Genomic DNA, 19,518 nt, shown 5'->3' with positions numbered 1-19,518 from the left:
TCACCAAACTTGGTGAATGAATGCATAGTTGATGTATTAGGGTATCTATTACATTCATATACGGCAGCACACCCTTCTTTAAGCTTTGATATTAACCAAATGATCCCCAAAGTTGGTGAAATGTTGAGCCTCATCCGTATGCGTCAAACTCGATGGGAATATCTCAATTATACTTTGCCACGCGTCGTGTTGACCCCAACAAGGGAATCCAGATTTAAATTGTCAGGTTTGTAACACATTTAGAAAAGTCTAATTGTCAAACATACATGCAGAACAAGAGATGGGCCTCTTATCGTTTTAGTAGGTTCAATTTTAAATAGGCAACGCTGTGGCAAACTACAAGGCGACTATAGTAAATTATACTTTAAGCTGAGTAAATGCATCGTGTACATGCAGGCCCTGGGGAAAATACTTATGCATTATTTTCTGAGCTACATGGTACATTTTCTTCTTTGAGAAGCATTTTTGCGTACTCTGGCACTGAGTACTACCCTCTATTGTGTAGTACTGGACTGGGGAAGCCAGCAAAAATACACACAGACCACATTTTAAGTTGCCACACTGAAATAAAACCCTCGGAAGCATTTGAAACTTAAATCCATCTTTTATTGACGTTTATGTTCACTGTATTGGTCTGTAACATCACAATAGCATATTGGGAAGTTAGAACAGGAAGGAGGGATGGTGTCCTATAAACCTGAAGCTGAGTGGGTCACACAATACTCTGAAATGCACACCAGATCATCACTACCTTATTCTGCCTTCAAAACACAGCTTTTCTTTAGAAGAGCTAAAAAGCATTGGAATAAATAAAACAAAAAAACAAGTGCGGAATTTATCATTACCATCAAAAAAATCTGTCAACTCTAACAATATGTATACAAAGAGTGAACGGGCACGACAGAAGGATGTGGCAAAGGGTGCTACGGTTCATTTGCGCCCTCAGAAGCCCACATGAGGGACGTCCTGTCTGCCTCCTGCTGCGTAGTAGTCGTATCAAACATCCCGCCTCCCTTCTGGCGCCCTCGCGCTACACTCAACCCGAGCCGACCACGACAACCACGTGTCCTGGAGACTGAATTCTCTCTTGCGTAACTTGAAATAAAATGAAAGCTGAAAAGGGTCAAACGATCACCAAGTACTGGTTTAGAAAACGCGGGAGGTCTTCCTCTGTTAGTCTTAATATTATCTTCCACAACAAAAATGATTCTCAGGTAGTTCCTTTCCTTCAAAACGAAGGGAGAAACTCGAGGTTTAGTCATTAAATGACTGATGAGAAGCTGCTTTGACGCTTCAGTGCTGCTTGTAGTCTGTCCATGCAGTGGAATCGAGTGGGAATTAATGGGTTACATAAAAAATAAAAAAAAGAATCTTCCTCCTTCTCGCCCTTAATTTCTTTCCTAGCCCAGTGTCTCATTCAGCTTAAAAATAAACCTAAAACAATTAAAGAATGGTCTGTTCAGTGTGGTGAAACCTAATTGGCCGTTAACGCGTCAGGAAGCGAGTGGGAGTCCACAGTGACAACGAAACATCAGACGCAGTGAAAACCAGCAACTATTTGGGGGTTTTGCTCTGAGAATGATGCATAATACCCTGCTACATGTTCCAGTACACGCTATGTACGTGTTTACCACACTGAACACGCCCACAGGGTCCCCCCCCCCCCCAGTACATCTCACACACTACACACACTCCTCCCTCAATCACAAAACATGCACAAGTAGAGGTCCCAGTCCCTCCGCCACAAACAGAGAACAATCAATCATCCCATTAAAACAACTGCAAAAGAACTACACACAGTCCAAGTACCTATTTGTCATATGGCATCAAGAGCAAGTGTACCACAAGAACATTAATCAGCCAGCAAACTGGGTCGGGCCTATTGTCTCTCCACACTACCACGTCAGAATGCACGAATGAATGATTAAAAAAGAAAGAAAGTGTATATTACAGTTTGTATGTACTTATAGCCGAATGTAAATGCACCGACAGGAAGAAAAAAAACAATACACATGCAAAGTATGTGTATCCACTTTGTCAATGCCCACATTGGTTTCAGACAGACCGAAAAGAGGAGGCCTCTTCTGAAATATATATTCGTATCATCACTTATTGATCATCGGGTTGAGGGGAATGAAACGGACTGCTGGTCCATGGAACAGAGTCAAACCGGCGCTTCCATGAAGGAGCTGTAAGGGAGGGGGGGGAGATGAAGAACTGCAATTTTGGCGACAATGTGGAACACAGCTCTTGGCGGGTAGGGGGCAGTTCTTGTTTGTCCCTTCAGTGTCTCCGTTGCTTCCTAGAGTCAAACACCAAAAGCCTGCGCCAGCGTCCGAGGTCCGTTTCATGCTGCCCGTGTTGTTTTCTCATCAGAGGAGCTCACTACTGTAAAATGCCATATACACCAAAAGCATCAAAGAAAGAGTCAAACAACAAAAGAAAGGCATTTGATAGATAGAAAGGCAAGCTGTGGCACAAGCAGGGTTGTGTGTGTCGAGGAGGAGGAGGAGGAGGAGGAAGGTGAGGCTGGAATTTCTTTATCCCCAAAACCTGTCTTTGGAACGCTGCTGTGTGTCCAACTTCTGTTTTGTCTGCACACACACACACACACACACACACACAAGGCCACAACTAACACCACGGGTGGGAACTAAGATGAAACGGATCAAAATATATTTTTATATATATATATGAATATGAATTTAATATATAACTAGCTTTCTATCTCTTATACACGAGGCTCGCCAGTGCAAATGACAGCCGTGTATCTCCTGTTATATGAAGGGACAGAGGAAGAGAAGAGACAGACCCGGACCCCCCCCCACTCAGAGCTCCTCTTGTGCTCGGGCGTGTCGCCTCAGGTGATGAATCGGCAAGTTTGACTAAAGTGTTCGGCCGGTGTGACGTTTCAAAACCAGGAGTTGTGCTCGGCCGCCGGGTGCACAGGCGGGTAGGTTGTCGCGCCCCCCCCCCCGGGCCGGCCTGAGCTGGACCGCGTCGCCTGAGATCCGTGGGACTCGCAGGTTGTGCGTGTGGGTCGATTGGCTGCCCACACTGCAAAAACAAATAATGCCAAAAATAAATGCAGCCAACCAACCTTTTTTTTTTCTCTTTTGTCCATTCGGTTTCTTAAGAAACATCGCCGAGGGACCGGTGACGGCCTCCCTTCTGTCCCGTTCGGGTCTGAGGAAGCAGAGCAGGGCTCCCTCCCTCCACGACAAAAACAAAGAAAGCCAGAAAAAGAGGGGCAAGAGAAACGGTGCCTGTTCGCCTCTCTTAAGCACATACTGTGTATTTATATATATGTAGTTCTGCTTCCAGATAATTACGCAGTTGTTCTTATCCCCCCCCCATCCCTTGGTTTTGTTCTACGAAAAGAACAGACTAAATATTTTTTGCAGTCTTCCACATCAGGTGTGTTGTTGGTTTCAGATCCAGGATTACTGCTTTGATTGATTTCGGTGTGTGGGGAATAAAAATACAAAAAAATACAAAAAAACATCCCAGAGGAAATTTTAAAAGTGACTATGAATGTGATCTCGTGTGGAAAAGTGGTCCTGCTCCTGTGGGATCAGGCAGTGGTGCTGGACAGCTACCAGTGGTACTCCAACTCGGCGCCGCTCTGCACAGAGAGAGGAGGGGGGGGGGGGGACAGCAAAGGAATGAATACGAGGGCACACATGTTATCAAACGGAGAAAACGCTGGTTACATTCACCGATTTCCTTCCCCGACCTGGACTCCAAGGACAGGTTTCCTTTCAAAACACAACAACAACCCAAACAAAAACGGATTTGAAAAGCAGCGAGCGCCCGGGAACACTTTGAATCCAAGTGTGCGTGGGTTTCCTTCTGCGGAGACACGCCAACACAACTACCCGAGGCCCCCTCGTCTCACTGCGGGAGTAACACACAGAAAAAAACGGGAGACTTCCAGACACACGTGCGTGCAGGTGAGCAAAGACCGAGTGAGACAGCGATGCATGCGTGTAGGGCGCGGGACGAGAGGGGGGGGGGGGGGGGGGGGGGGCGGACAGGACCAGAGGACGAGCACCATCAAACCTGCACAGTCGTCTCTGCACACGCCCACACACACACACACACACCTCCACATAACACAGAGTAGATCAAACCAGGACGTAGACTGATGGACTGACAGGGGAACACGTGTAGCAGGTCGCCACTTACATGCCTGTAAGAACTTCTTTGTGTGTGTTTTCTTTTTAATCATGTACGAGTGTAGATGAGGGGTTGGAAGAAAGGGGGGGGGGGGGGGGGGTGTAACAGTTATATATGATCACTTACCAAATGAAACAGGAGGGCTGCGTTAATCAAAGGGTGAACACACAGTTAGACAAATCGATAGATCCCTTATCAGCGCGTGTGTGTGTGAGAGAGAGAACGGGGGCGCGTGCGTGTTTACACACATGACCACACACCACATTCAAGCCTTCAACAGACAACTTGTACCAGATCTACTCCTTCCATCCTCGCCTTTCACAATAAAAGCCCATGACATATAAACTGCTTAACTAGGGTTTTTATTTTCATGTCATCCAAGAGCCGCGCCCCCTGCAGGCCTATTCAGACTCCCCGGGTCCCGATAACTGCTCAAAAAGTGGCCACCGCACTAATTCTCATGGCATTTCTCTGGTCTCCAAACGCTTATCTGGGGCCGGGTGGCGGGGGCATCAGCTCCAGCAGGGGACCCCAAACTTCCCTTTCCCAAGCGCGTAGCAGCTCTGACGTGGAGAATCTCTCCAGCTAGTCCCGAGTCTTCCCCGGGCCTCTTCCCGTGGTGGACGTGCCTGGAACACCTCCCTGGGGAGGCTCCTTACAAAGTACCCAAACCAACTCAACTGGCTCCACGCAAAGAAGCAGCGGCTCTACTCGGGAGCTCCTGGGAAGGACAGCCGTAATACTGCAGATATTTCCGACCCATTGAAGTGATCACCTTTGTTTACCACATACAAAGACTTCTATACAGGTTTTATGAAGGCGTCCCAGATATAAGCCCCCCTGGTTGCTTATTAAGCATAACGAAACAAACAAACTGTTCAAGGAAAGGGCCTCATTTGGAGAATATATGTCCAAAAATATGTCAGTACGGAAATGCTTTCATCTGCCATCCCTGGATTTCAGTTGGATTTCAGCTGGATCTCAGGACCCTTCGGAAGCCGCGTTGTCATGCGTACATGGCCCATTGAGAAGGCAGACAGGAGGGTGTGCATCATTAACGTGGTCCCAAAGCCACTTCTGACGTGAATCATGATACTTTGACCGCTACCGTTTAGAGAGTGAAAGTAAACCAAAGCAGGAAAAATCAGCAGCTTGGTCCTCCAGACGGGATGAATCAACATAGGAGGGGGAGGTTTTCACCGGCCACTGCAGCTCAGATGTGCTATATGGCCTCAGGACTTTAGCATAAGTTGCGTGTGTGTGAGTACAGCAGGAGAAGGACAAAGCTCGTCGTCACATATACTGACCCCATCTTCCTCTCTGTATGGGTTCAGGCGGTTGTATACTGCTTCAATAACACTGCGTCTGCAGGGAGAACAAAAGTGTGATCAGATCTTTTGAGCTATTAAATTCACACCTTCTGTGGAAAAACAAAGGACAGAGAAGTGTTGTTGGAAATAAGAATAAACAATTCTTGATTGCACTGTGACAAATGCAAACAGTAGATATGTAGTCCCAATGAAATATTAAAATCTACACAAACTGGAAAACTGCCTTTATTTATTATTTCAGAGGTTTATGACCGTGGACTAACGTACAAATCCTGTGTTGAAATAAGAGCGAGTGAGCCTTTGAGGGGGACTGGTCCTTACTTGCTGGCCAGGCCCCCCCCTGGGGGCAACGAGGGCATGCCGATGTCGGTGGACAGGTTCCTCATCACTGCTACCAGGTCGGGAAAGCCGTCCTCGCCGGCCCGAGACAGCATCTCTGAAATAACACCAGACACGTTGTTCCTCCTTCGTCTGTCAAAGCACTTTGTAAACGGTGTTTCTTAAACTCGTGCTGTATAAATGAAATCATTATTCTTATTATTATGTCTGAGACGGAGAGAGGGGGGGACCCACGGAGGGCTGTAACTCGGGTGAGAGTGGCATGAGGCCAGAGCATTCCTCTCTCCCGCGTTGTCTCCTCTACATCTTCCAGTGCGAAACCGTACCTGAAGCCAAAGGCCTGTTTGAACTTCATGCACAGTTGAACTTTACCCTGGAATGTGAAATGAAACCTACTCTGGAGTACCCATCAAACCGTGAATTTATAGTTTTACACACATGGATAGTAGTACCGTCAGTATCCTACCAATATAAATTGGAAGGATTTTGTGTTGAAGGAAGTCTTAAGAGTGAAAAGGCTGCACTACGTTTATCATTGAGCCTAAACCGCTTCTGGGTTTCTTCACAGCTTGGAACCCATTTAGATCAGTTGTTCTTGGAATAACTTTAAACCACACACACACACGACACCGGAGAGCGGATTGAGGAGAAAATAAAGAAAAATTGAAGCAGCAAAAAATTTCAGTCATTCTGTAATGCTTGTACACACAGTAAAACATTATTTCTCCTCCATCCACACTCACCTTCAACTCGAGACTCCAGGTATTTGTTGAGCTCAGCGTCTTTCCTCACAGCTTCCTCCGACACTTTGGGGCCGTTGGGCAAACACACTAACACAACACTCATGTTATCCCGACTCCCCTGAGGTGGACGGGGGGGGGAAGAGAACAACAGAGACAGAGCAGGTGAGAGGAGAAGCTGCTGTTCAGGCCTCAAAGAAATGATTACGCTGATCTCTGTCTGCACAGTGAAGCGCACCCTTCTGATTATTTTACTATAAATATGCTATTTTTTACTATTGAATTGAATTAAAAAATGATCCGCAGTCTCAAGCCCAAAGATGCTTTTTTTTAAAGCATGTTTTTTTCCATGGTCTAAATCCTCCTTACAATCCTCATTGTAAATATATTTAGCGAATGGAACTTAAAAAGCCTTCTTGGAGAAAAATAATTTATGGCAAACTACTTTTCAACACATTTAAAAAAAAGGCCAAAGCGGCCACAGCCAAAGTCCTGCTCGCCACATTCGGCCACACTCGCACACACCTTGTGCAGGCAGGTGTCCACCACTTCGTTGCAGACCTTCTCCAAGTCGTCGGACACCTCCAGCCGAGACTTCACGAACTCGCACAGCTCCTCGTTGGACATGACGTCCCAGATGCCATCGCACGCCAGGACCACAAACTGATCGTGCTCGGGCGCCCGGACCACCTCGAACACTTCCGGCTCCGGGCTAACCAGCTGCTCCGTGGGGCCCTTGCCGTCCACGCACTTGTAATCGAAGTCCCCCAAGGCCCTGGACACGGCCAGCGACCCGTTGACCCGTTGGATCATCACGGAGCCGCCGGCGTTCTGGATGCGCTCTCGCTCGCGCGGGTTGCAGGGCTTGTGGTCGAGCGTGGAGAAGCACACGTGCGAGTTGCGGTACAGGACGGCCCGAGAGTCGCCGCAGTTGATGAAGAAGAAGTGTTCGGGCGACAGGAGGATGCCCACCGCCGTGGAGCCGCTGCGGTCCATGCCGTTGCGGAGGTCGGAGAAGCTGCGCATGTGCTCGTCGATCTTCAGGAAGCCCGTCCGGATCCCGACCTTCACCGCTTCCACGGTGGGAGGCGCCGGCGTCGGAGAGTCACTGTTGGAGTCGTCGGCCTGCACCAAGCTAGCACCGATTATGTGCTCCAGGAGATGCTTGGAGCAGTAGTTGGCGACCCTGGAGCCGGCGTGGCCGTCGTACACGGCGAAGAAGGACCAGTCGGTCATACCGGGCGCCGGGAGTCCCAGCACCGCCGTGTGAGCGTCCTCCATCTCCACCCGCCAGCCCTGCATGGAGCTCAGGCCGTAGCGCACGCCGTTGCCCTCGGCGTGCAGGTTGTGCTTCTCGGTCCTGGGCTTGTCCAGGAACGCACCCATGGCTGTGCCCTGCAGAGGAAGGGAACCACACACACTGAGAAGGAGGAACAGACAATGAATCGGAGGTCAACGGTTCAGTCGCAGCAGGCGAGTACGAATAAATGCCGCACAGCCATCGATCGTACATTTGGCCGTTTTTGTTGACTTAACGATTGGTTGATTTCTCCAAGTGATTACCAGGGATGAAAGCCACACTATTTTACAAAAACAGATTATTATTTATTGATAATCACAAACGCCCCCCTACCCAGCGCTGCCGGCATGTTTAGATCCTCTCCACATTACTCTGTGAACGTTAGCGACTGGTGGCCCTGTGTAATCAATCAGCTGTAATGAGTGTATGAATAATCACATGTAGTGCTGCTTTTGTAAACGTGCCACAGAAAGTGTAATTTGATTATTATTATTATTATTATTATTTTTGTGGATGGACTACTAGAACATCTCTGTACAAGTGCAGCCCATTTACCAGTAGTGATAACTTGTGTTATACCTTCTGTATAGTTCAAATATTAGGCTGCCAAAATACCACAAAATTAATAGTCAAGCAAGGTTTCATTTGTAAGATGAAGAAGATAAATTAGGTTTCAGATCTCAACTACATCTTTGAGCTGCTGAAAATGTGAACCCTGCACATTGCTAACGACTTGGGACTGCTGCAGCTTTCTAGCCCGCGTGTGGTTTTTTTTTATGTTTACCCAAAACAATAATTCAGCTCAACAGTGACCACAGCTCATAATATGCAGAAATAGCACAGCCACTTTGCTTTGCGCCTTAAGAGACCGAAGAGACGGCTTAAAAGCTCCGTTGGCCAGAAACATCAACAGCAAGTCTCCCAAGTTTTTTTTCTCTCCACAATTCCAATCCTCCACTGCTCTCTGCGCACCGACACACCAGCTGTGGGGGAAACGCCGAGGGGAAACACCGGCATGTGTGGACACACGAGCTCTCTGACCTTACAGACAAACAGTAATTGAATAACCGAGCGAGCGCTCTACAGCGCCCGTGGGACGGCCTGCTCCTCCCTCACGCAGTCGATGTGCTTCACGGACTCCTAAGCGCATCCTGCGGCTGGCTTCAGAGGAGCCACGTCAATAGTTAACGGCTAATCCGCTAACGGATGTCGTTTTACAGGTTAATATGTTCATTAAATATAAACCTATTCAGACAGCACGGCCGGATGTGCGTTTGTGTGTAACAGCTGGACAACAGAAAACCGCTGTGTCGCTCGCACAGCAGCTGAAAGAGCAGGCGACAAAGGAGATGAATGAGTGTTTAATATGCTTCCATCAATAACCGATGCACTGATTGTCTCACTGACAGATGTTGCAGAGCACTCAACTTTTAAAACATTGTAAGAAACTCCAAACAGTACTTTTTGTTTACAGTACTTTGGTCCTGCAAAAATAATATAATATATCCCCTAGGTTTACAGCTTTTTACAGGGGCGGGGGGGGGGGGGGGGGGGGGGGGGGGGGGGGGCTGGAGTCTGGTGTCTCTATGGTTTCCCAACTTGGAGTGGCAGCTGAGTAGTTGCCATAGCAACATAAGCAATGGCGATCGGTGGCTGCAGCATGCAACAAGAGAAGTGTACAAACAGACCACTCTGGGTGTGTGTATCTTCATGGGGCCCATTTATGTAACACACACACACACACACACACACACACACAGGGGTTAGCTCTCCCTCTCAACTCGGGCGGTTTTCAGTGAACTGGCTCTGATTTACTGACACTTCGCTGTTGTTTCTTTCGCTCCGGCTTGTTCGGTTTGAGAGTCGAGGTAGGAAGCTGGCCGAGAGGCGAGCGAGCGGCCCGGAGGTCTCAGAATCCAGACAAGCAGGGGCAGCTTTAACTCGCTAACTCAATTTAACAGTCAGCTGCTGATGGGATCCACGCAGGGCCAGATTAGCCTGTCAAACACACACACTACACACAGGCGCGCGAACTGCCACGGACAAAATAGGTCTGGCTGTCTCTCTCTCTGCTTCTACTAGCAGTTGGGACTGGGTATTGTTTATAAAGTCATGGTACCAATATCAGTGGCCTGAAAGTGAGTCAAAGATACCTCATTCGGCTTTATTCGGCTCGGTTGAATAGATAGTATTTGTTTTTGTACAGCCGTGGTGGGGCTGTACTTTAGAACAGTTTGCTGGTGTCATTCCTCGTCTATCTATGGGTCACCTTGTGAACAGGCCGGTGGGGGACGTAGACCCAGCATAGCGCTGCAGAGGGTGATACATAGGGTGATAGAGATAAAGAGCAATAGTCCAAACACGCGTGACTGTTTTTCACCCGGTTCCCAAATAAAAAAAAATCCAATACCAAATGACGTTGGTGCCAAATAAACTATTTCCTTCCACACCCTTAAATATCGGGGGGGGGGGGGGGGGGGCTGATTTGTTCCCCGACCAGCGCTGTGTTTAAAAAACATTGACTATGTATTACTGTTGCCTGTATATCTGGGGCGAATTGTTCTACCTGATGCAGTGGACTGAAATCATGCCACAAATATTGGTTTCATGATCTGACAAACTTTATCATCCTATTGAAAATAACCATGTGGTGGCAAACAGCAAATGAGCAAATAAGTGAATGATTTCAAAAAACACACACCACCCAGGTAGGACTCTTTGGCGGATCGCGATCATATTCAAACTGAGGGAATGCATGTTATTACAAAGTGGGTTGTTCGCCCCTAAACACTGAATATTTCTCTGATTCAGATTAATATCTTGAACTGATACTAAGCACAGACACTTCCAGTAATATGTTGACCAAACAACTGCTGTAAATCAGTAAGTCACAATAAGGACTTCATCGAAGGCTTTGCTTAGACCCGTTAGGCCATGTCAGGTCAGGTCACATTTGAAAGAGGGGAGAAGAAAAAAATCTGAGTATCTGGAAATGCCCTGTTATGATAAAAGGTGTATCTAAAATGGAATCGGGCTAGAAGGACTTTTCAGTCCCCTCTTTGATGACTCCTCTTTAAAGTCGCACCAGAAGACAAACTCCAGTAACAAGTGCTCTCTGAACACACAGCCCAAAGTCATCTTCAGCGCTGTGGCGTCGGGGACCACAGGAGTCTGTCATAGAGGAAGTGTGTCATAGTTTACTACAATGTCAGTGGTTTCTCTGTAGCAAGAAGACGTGTGCAAGTACCTGCTCTCTCTACAGACACACGGACGGCCTTTCATTCGACTCGGAGTGTGAACGAATGGCATCTGATGCATTTGCTCAAGATTTAACATGTACACACTGCTTTCTTCTGCATGCAATATGCGAATATTACAACAGACAAACAAAATGTCCGAAGCCTCGGAAAATCTGGTCCCAATCACAGTGTTTTTACAGTCTGACATCACAGATAAGAGTCAAACATCATGCGTGTTTATCTTAGATACCAAATGTCCTTATGGGGGGTGAATGACCCTTCGGAGGGGGGAGGGTGATCATAAAGTGAACAGGACAACAGAAAAGGTGATATTGCCTTCTCATGTCACCTTAAAAACGTGTGGATTAAAACATATAGCTAGATCTGTATTTATGCCGTCTACCTCTAATATAGAAAATGAATCAGCCACTCAGCTCTTTTTTCGTCCCCGACACATGCACACATCACAACCCACCCATCTGCACCGCTTGGCACTGTACCAATTCATCTTTGAGTTATTTCAAGCTGGTTAATTAACACCGTCTGCATCCTAAGCGAGTGGATCTACACACGACCCGAGTTGTATGGATAAATGTCTCTGGCCGAGCCATTGGGAGTCCCGGACTAAAACAGCAGGACTAGTGCAAGAGTTCACATCGAGGTGCCAACACAAACATGCCACTGAGGATGCTGCCATTTCTGCAACACAAACCGAGCACACAACCCAATAAAACGATCCACAACCGAGCAAGTTATTGAGTGAATTCCTGCACTGGTGTTTCACCGGGAATACACATGATGGGAATACACAGCATGTGGTAAACTTCAGCTTTTAGTCAGAAGCTTTACTGTGCACATTGACAGTAAATTAATATCCATGTGAGCGTTTCAGAATTTAGGGATGAGATGGTGTAAAATCAATTGTGCTCTTGGTCCTTATCTGTATCAAGAAGCACCTCAATTCCTTTCAATGGGGCAACTTGAAACAAAAAAAGGCAGTTATTCACCACTGGGCCATTTCTAAATGATGAAAACAGTGACGTCTTCAGTCGCAATCGCGAAGATGTTATCATAACACTGAGATATAAGTGGTTTACGAAACGTGGCGCATTTACAAAAATAAGCCGGTTTGACATTTAAACCACTTGATGATGCATTTGCCAATAGCGAAGCGAAATCGCAAGCAACAATGAACGTCAATCACTTCACGAAATAGGACCCCGGCGTCTTAATCACTTAATCATGGCTGATAAATCACAATCGCCACGATGATTCATCACGATAACATAACAGTTAACCTTGTATCTCACTGAACCAACGCGTTGGTTGACAGTCCGTGGCCCCCAGCCGAAAAGGAGGCTACTTGTTATGCTAACCAGCTAGCGAAGTTCCCAGTTGTCAAAGTGCCCGGACGCTAGCGGGTTACTAGCCAATGTTAGTAGGAGACGTTAACTAGAGACGTTACTTACTTCGTAGGGAAATAACTACGTACTAGTCCTTCTTGTTGTTGTGGCTTCAGTGGCGCGTGTGTTTACCCGGGCTTCTTATCAAAGGCTCATCTCTCGTTAATGTTAGCCACTTTCTCTTCTCGGCCCCCCGGTTCCTCAGCTAGCTTTGATCAAGCTAGCCAGCATATCACACGATCAGTTCTGCTTTCAGCATGTCTCTGCATCGGAACAACGCCTTTATATACATGTTTGGCACAGTAAACACGGGGAACCTCAAATAAATAACCGCTACGTAGGCTGCTGGTTGAAATGGAAATAAAACACTCGTTTCGGCAGGATATGTCTATGGTTTGAACGGCTAGCTAATTTTGGCTAAAGCTAAATGTATGAGGCAGATGACGTTCTTTTTCAACATGCAGTTAGGAGGTGTGGCAATCGTTTCGCTCTCTTCTGTGATTGGACGAAAGCTGATTCAAAGTTGAGACACGATTGGTCAAGAAATGAGTCAGTCAGACATGTGTAAACCCGAGCTGTATAAACATGGAGTCGCGCTAACAGAAGTTCAAAACGCTCGATTGTTACGTAAACTTCGGCTTCAGTTGAAGGTCTCAAACCAGTAACCCTAAGGGAAGATTTTTTACTTGTGAGAGGCTGGGCTTGACGTGTCCTTAAATTAGTTAGGCATGAAGGCATAATTACAATAAATTATCTGTGAATCCATTAAAACACCATGAAACGACCAGGCGGCCGCCTCTGTTTCTAAAAAGTGAAGCCAACAAGAAGTGCCTTTAACTAGGATTCTAGCATATGAGAAAATTAACCTAGGTTAACTTGGTTAATTACCTCAGTTATTACCTGTAATCCTTTCAAAGTGTGTTTCAAGTTAATTTAATTAATTAATTATAACCTTTTTGTTTACCTAAAATGTCTCACTCAGCATTGAGCTGAAAGTATGAGTGCATCCAGAGCTGCTAGCATCGCAGTAGCCTTGTTTTTCACTAAGCTTAATAAAGCTGTCCGTTTGAAAGCACAAAAAATCTACAAAATTATGATGATGGCTATAAAAATGTCTTAATTAGGTCATGTTCTGCTGGCGCCATTTGGACTAATTTTTTGGTATTTCAAATATCTGAAGCTCTGGGAGTTAAATATGTTTTGTTTAGATGTACCATGTCTCTATAAATGTGAGCCTTAATGTATCCTGCTCAGCCAGATATTCTAAATAATCTCTCAGCAAGGGGGCAGGCCTACTGAAGTTTTAGTTTGACCCAAAATAATATTTAGGCTAATATTTTTAATGGAATCATTAACCCAATTAGAAGTCTTCAGCAATCTGTACGGTACAAGAGGCATAAACTATTGGCTTTGCAAACCTCCTGGGAAAGATTATAAAGGTTACAAAAAGGTGTGCAAAGCAAGAGTGCATTATATTCACAGTACATTGCTTTATAATTCTTGCTTCTCTAAGGTCTCTGTAGACTTCACTGATAATGAATTGTTCATTCTTGGCTTCAGTCCCGGGCAACAGTACTGTGACTGCAGCTTGTCCACTGCATTAAATGCAGGTGTCCTATAGTTTTTAAACAGACTCTCGTGTACCCTTTTTTTCTACATATTGACACCTCAGCATATGCATATTCATGTGTTCATGATGATGGATTCATTTACTGATGGGTTAACCACTCCTTCACCAGGCCCTTGTTTATTTTGCCTCTTACATTATATAAATGGGGAGAAACACACACAATTTGTGTTGAAGGGGACTGCATGCTGTAATGTTGAATTGCATTGTTATCAGCTGCTTAACATAGAAAAGAAAGGTTTCTTTATGGTTATTTTTCTCTGCAGATCAGCACAAGTTAGCAGAGTAAACACTGAGTTAAGTGCCTCCACCGCTTTTTCTCCGCCTGTGTGAAATCACCCCATGTCGGATCCTCTCTGCAGAGTGCAGCAATCACGCCTTGCCTTGCCCTCCACTCTTCAAACACGAGAGCACTTGAAAAGCTGATTTCCTGCTCCTCGGAGGGAGCAGGTTTCTTTTGTCAACTGAGGAGCCGGGTCAAAACAATAATTGTTGGCAAATTGTGCCTGAAGATACACAACACTCATTTGATTTACATCTCATTTTAATAAGCCATCTCTTCAAGCCTCCTTCAAAGCACGGAATGTTACATCGGTGCTTTATCAGACGTTTGTGAGGGAAAATCAACTTCATTCCCTGGTTAAATGTATGGAGTGTTCATGCTTTGTGCGTGAGAGAGAAAAAGAGAACATATGCCACAACCACTTGCATACATGTTGGCCCATTAAAGCACGTTATGTGAGGGGGCAAACGGTGCCCCTGCTTAATGGGATTACAGTCATTAACACACTGTGTACTTAATAAGAGAGGACCTCTCTTTTTTGTTTTCAATTCTCTCTCTCTCTCTCTCTTTCTCTCTCTCTGTCTCTGATCCCTAATCAGCAAGACGGCCCAGAAGTGCCTCGGGGATGAATTCAAATGAGCGCAGCTGCCCAACCCGGATTACTATGACACACAGGGCTTGTGCTCGATGTACAAATTCACACACACACGAGCACGCGCACAAAGAACGGTGCACGTCCACACTTAGTGGGCTATGCGTGGACATATTTCATTGACATGCATGGCCAAGACTTGCTGACACATGTATTCTTGAAGCATATGTCACACTATGAATACATCTCACACATGCATGCACAGACTGTTCTTGTTACATGTAGCGTCCAGTAGCAGACATATGCTGCCACGGTAACATGTGTGCACATGGTCCGTGTAATAATGTCAGCGGGGCCAAATATCGCCAGTGATCAGCAAGTGACGAGCAGCCCTGCTTTGAAAAACAAAGATGAATTTAATATTGTCACTGTGAAAGTTGGTAAAGAAATAAAGTGCTCTGCTTTTGCAGATGTATCAAAATTTCACGGGTTGCTTTTTCAATGTCACTGCATTTGTGCATTTTTAGATCTTTAATTATTTTTCATTTTATTTTGGCGGTAAACCCGATCAATGCCTCTCCTGCTACCTCGTATTTTCAATCCTAGTGAGACTTTATTTAGAGCTGAAGTTGAAGATTTAAATCAGTAACTGATGGAAGCTGCCACACAACTGCGGCTCCACTGCTCAAGGACATCCAGGAAGTAATAAAGGAACCATAAGCCACTGATTCACTTCTCCAGCCCGGATTTCTCCTGCCAGTCATCGAAACCGACGACTTCAGCTTCACAGAGGCTAAAAGGCCAGAGAGGAAATAGAACAGCATGCAGTGCAGTGCAGTTTAAGTGTTGTTACGCTGCTGTTGAAATGCTCTGCTATAGAAGGTTGGCCTAAGCTGGTAAATTAGAGCCCGGGCAAAGTGCACCCACTGTGCAGGGTGAGAGACCAATGGCAGCTGTGGATCATCAGCAGTATCACACCCCCATCTACTGGGACAGAGGGGCACTGCTGCCAGACGCAGCAGCCACAGGGAGAGGTAGAAGATGGAAGGGGACAGAGAGGAAGACAGTAATGGGAACAATCAGTGACAAAAACAGCCTGAACGGCTATTGAAATGGCAATAAACGGATAGATTTCTTGAGTGCACTATATGCCAAGGTGACCCCCCGGTACTCCGGGTATACACGCAATCTTCATTTTCATTTTTTCTCAGTGATCTCCCTTGGACTGATATTGGGAGAAGAGTTCAGCTGGAAGAAATCGTTTAACAAAGCAAGGACGATCTTCCCCCTGAGCGGGCAGAGAGAAGGCCACCGCCTCTGTCTCTGCCTCCACCTCGTCTCCACCTCGTCTCCTCAGTCCGTCCCGGCTCGTTCTCTGTCTGCGTCACGTCGATCTCCCCCATGGGAGCACGCCGAGGTACAGTAGATTTGTTTTGAATCTGTGGAAAGATGCTCTTGAGAGGGAGGGTTCAGGCATAGGGGGGAGGTGAATCGTGAAATAAGGAAACGATGCATGAACCAGACGAGCGAGAGTATCGAGGTGTTGACATCAGAGTGCAGAGGGGGAAACAATCGTTATTTTTCGTCATCGAAGGTCACCTGCGTGTCAGGAAGCATTCCCCCAGCTGAAGTGTCCTTGGGTAAAGACACTGAATCCGTTCCTTTTCTCAACCAAAGCCTCTGATGAGTCAAGCAAAAACATTCAACATTTGTGCGTCACAACCCGATTCTGTCCTCCAAAAGTGTCATTAAATCACACGGCAATTTAAAGATGTCATTTAACATCAGCAATCATTTCATTTCTCATCCAACGCTGCAATATCCTACAGGATATATGGATCACAAACACATTTAACTTATTGCATATTGCATATTACCACGGGGAACGTGTGCTACAATAAAAGAAAGTATGGAAAAACAACCGTTGTGGAGTGTGAGTGACTTTCTGGAAGTATCAGGTAGAGTCAGTGCCGATCACAGAACGAGGCTCACTCGCAAACACTAATGGCAACACCTACAAACCAGAGATTGTTAATTAAAGATCTGAAGTAAACCGGTCTGACCCACTTATTGTGTGTGTGTGAGTGTGTGTGTGTGTGTGTTAGCACTGTGAGATCCTAGCTTGTCCTACCACAGAATGGTTAGATGTCCATTATTGATGATGTCATTAAAATATGCACAAGGACAAAATAGGCAATGCAGTAGAGGTTTTCTGAGTGATAATGCTCTGTGTAAACATTAGTATGCGTGTGTGTACGTGTGTGTTACACTTTGGCCTTTAGATGTCTTCTAGATGCAATCAGTTACAGAGACATTTTAGAAATTATTAGACACCACAACACACACAAACGCATTGGACTTATGTTTGATGGGGTTGTCATCATTTAGGTTGCATAAATATGTATGCAGAAGTATGGTTTATAAAGATCCCAGCGCATATTAGAAGTCAGGTTTGTGTGTGTGTGTGTGCGCGTGTGTGTCTGTGTGTGTTGTGGTGTCGGCCCACTGCAGTGTGAGCTAACAGCAGCTGACAGGCAGGTTTGAGGCCTCTCTCTAGGGTCCTGGGTGTGTGTTTGTGTACGTGCGTGTCTGTGTGTGTGTGTCTTGCTCTAGTGGTGTGTGCTAATTGGAAGCTCAGTGGGACAGGCAGCAGGTCCTCAGCAGTGCACATGCAGAAATATACACATTCGCTCCCTCACTGTCTCTCTGTCCCACACACACACACACACACGCACACAGACACACACAGAGCTCAACAGCAGTCTGGTCCGTTAGCCTTTCTACATTTAACATGAGTCCAGTCTGCAGCCCCTTCACTTATTCATCCATCTCCATCTCCTCCTCGGCCACCTCGCGCCTGCACTAACCTGAAACGACAGCTGTGCTGTGGCCGATGGAGACCTGCCCGCCTCCCACTGGACGTCACACACACACACACACACACACACACACACACACACACACACACCAACAACTAGCTGCGCAGGCATTTCCAAATGACGAGGGGAGAGGGATCAATGGTGTGAGGAGAAGGAGGTGGTGTGGTTGGTAGTGTGTGTGTGTGTGTGTGTGTGTGTGTGTGTGTGTGTGTGTGTGTGTGTGTGTGCGTGTGTTTGTGTACGTGCGTGCGTGTGTGTGTGTGTGTAGGGGGATCGATAGAGTGCCCAGTGGTGTGTGAATGTGTTATTTACCTGAACAGGCCGGGGTACCGAGATGAGAGATTCACCTTCTCCTGAGAAATCCCAAAACACACACAAACGCGCTTACGTGCAGACATGAACACTCATGCATGCATACTGTTCACATATATCCACAGAGAAGCGCACATACACATTCCCATACACGCATGCCGGTTCTTTACAAATATCAGAGGAGCTGAAAGGGGACTGCGGAGGTTTGATACGGTGATATCGTCATTTCTTCTCTCCAATCTGACACATAAAGGAACTGGTAGTCTTTACATGCAGACGCTTCGCATTGTGGGAAAGGCGTGAATAATGAATACAATAATACAACCCTTTACTGATCCTTGAGGGAACTCTTCACTTGACCTCTGTTAAAAGATGTCACGCAGCAGGGTCAGTATCCCTGGTGCTGACCCACCGTTGAGAAACGGACCCTTCTGGTGTCCGTGATGAGAACGGAGCGCCGCGCTTATGTTTAAACGTGTTTAATATGCTGGTGAATACTTGAAGACAGTCGTCTTTGACTCTGCTGGTAAATAAAAAATATCAAAATTGAATTGGAGATGAGGAATGTTCATGAATCCCAAGTTCATTGAATGTGTAAACCAAAGATGACATGACGTGTGTGTGTGTGTGTGTGTGTGTGTGTGTGTGTGTGTTTTGCTGGTTGGATGTCAGTTACTTTCCAGCATGTCTGACAGCCAGCATATGATCCTGAGACAGCGTGACAGCTGTCTTCACACCCCTCTCACCACACGCACACACACACACACAATACCACGCACAGGCACAGAGAATGACAGCTTCGCCACCCTGTGACGGACCTGCTACACCCACCTGCAGCCAACAAGCCCAAGGATGGAGAGGTGGAAGGGCTGAGGATAAACCGGAGATAGTGACCTGAGGCTAGACAGGAGACAGATACACAGATGGACAAGACACCAAAGGGCTGGTGGATGCATGGATGGATGTCAAAGGTCAGTGGGAGATCTAAGCGAAGCCAGAAGAGGGAGGAGAAGAGTAAGGAAGAAGCTGCACTTTGAATGATGGGTGAATGAGAATGAATCGTACAAAGAGAAACTACGGCGAAGCCAGAGAGAGAAAAAAGACAGAAAATAACATAACATTTCGCGATAAGCACACTTCACTTCATCACCGCCGCTTTCCGCGTGGCCGTCGTCAGTTTTCCAAAAGTTGCCGCTCCCACACTGCCTCAGGCCAGATTTTTCTCCAGCAGCCCCTCTGGGCCCCCCACGGGGAACACAGACCCTCTAACTGATAAGTGCCGGGGCGTCGGGGA

At 46.5% G+C, this 19,518-nt stretch overlaps 1 protein-coding gene across 2 annotated transcripts; it reads right to left on the bottom strand.

The window, feature by feature from the left end:
* Positions 1–584: 584 nt before the first annotated feature.
* On the bottom strand, positions 585–13,008 carry ppm1ba (protein phosphatase, Mg2+/Mn2+ dependent, 1Ba). Of its 2 annotated transcripts, XM_040179116.2 has the most exons (7): positions 12,598–13,008; positions 7,115–7,984; positions 6,593–6,710; positions 5,832–5,946; positions 5,487–5,544; positions 4,306–4,322; positions 3,505–3,625 (listed from the first exon to the last, which is right to left on the bottom strand). In XM_040179116.2, coding segments are annotated over exons 2-7 (1,170 nt in total). In that variant the 5' UTR covers positions 7,976–7,984; positions 12,598–13,008; the 3' UTR covers positions 3,505–3,624. The 2 variants fall into 2 exon arrangements, with proteins under 2 accessions (XP_040035049.1, XP_040035050.1); XM_040179115.2 differs by lacking the exon at positions 4,306–4,322 and having other exon boundaries at positions 585–3,625.
* Between the last annotated feature and the right edge of the window lie 6,510 nt (positions 13,009–19,518).

This window comes from Gasterosteus aculeatus, chromosome 6 (assembly GCF_964276395.1).
Source record: "Gasterosteus aculeatus chromosome 6, fGasAcu3.hap1.1, whole genome shotgun sequence".
Taxonomy (NCBI): domain Eukaryota; kingdom Metazoa; phylum Chordata; class Actinopteri; order Perciformes; family Gasterosteidae; genus Gasterosteus; species Gasterosteus aculeatus.
Note: the sequence above shows the minus strand (reverse complement) of the source record. Positions and strands in the feature narration are given on the sequence as shown.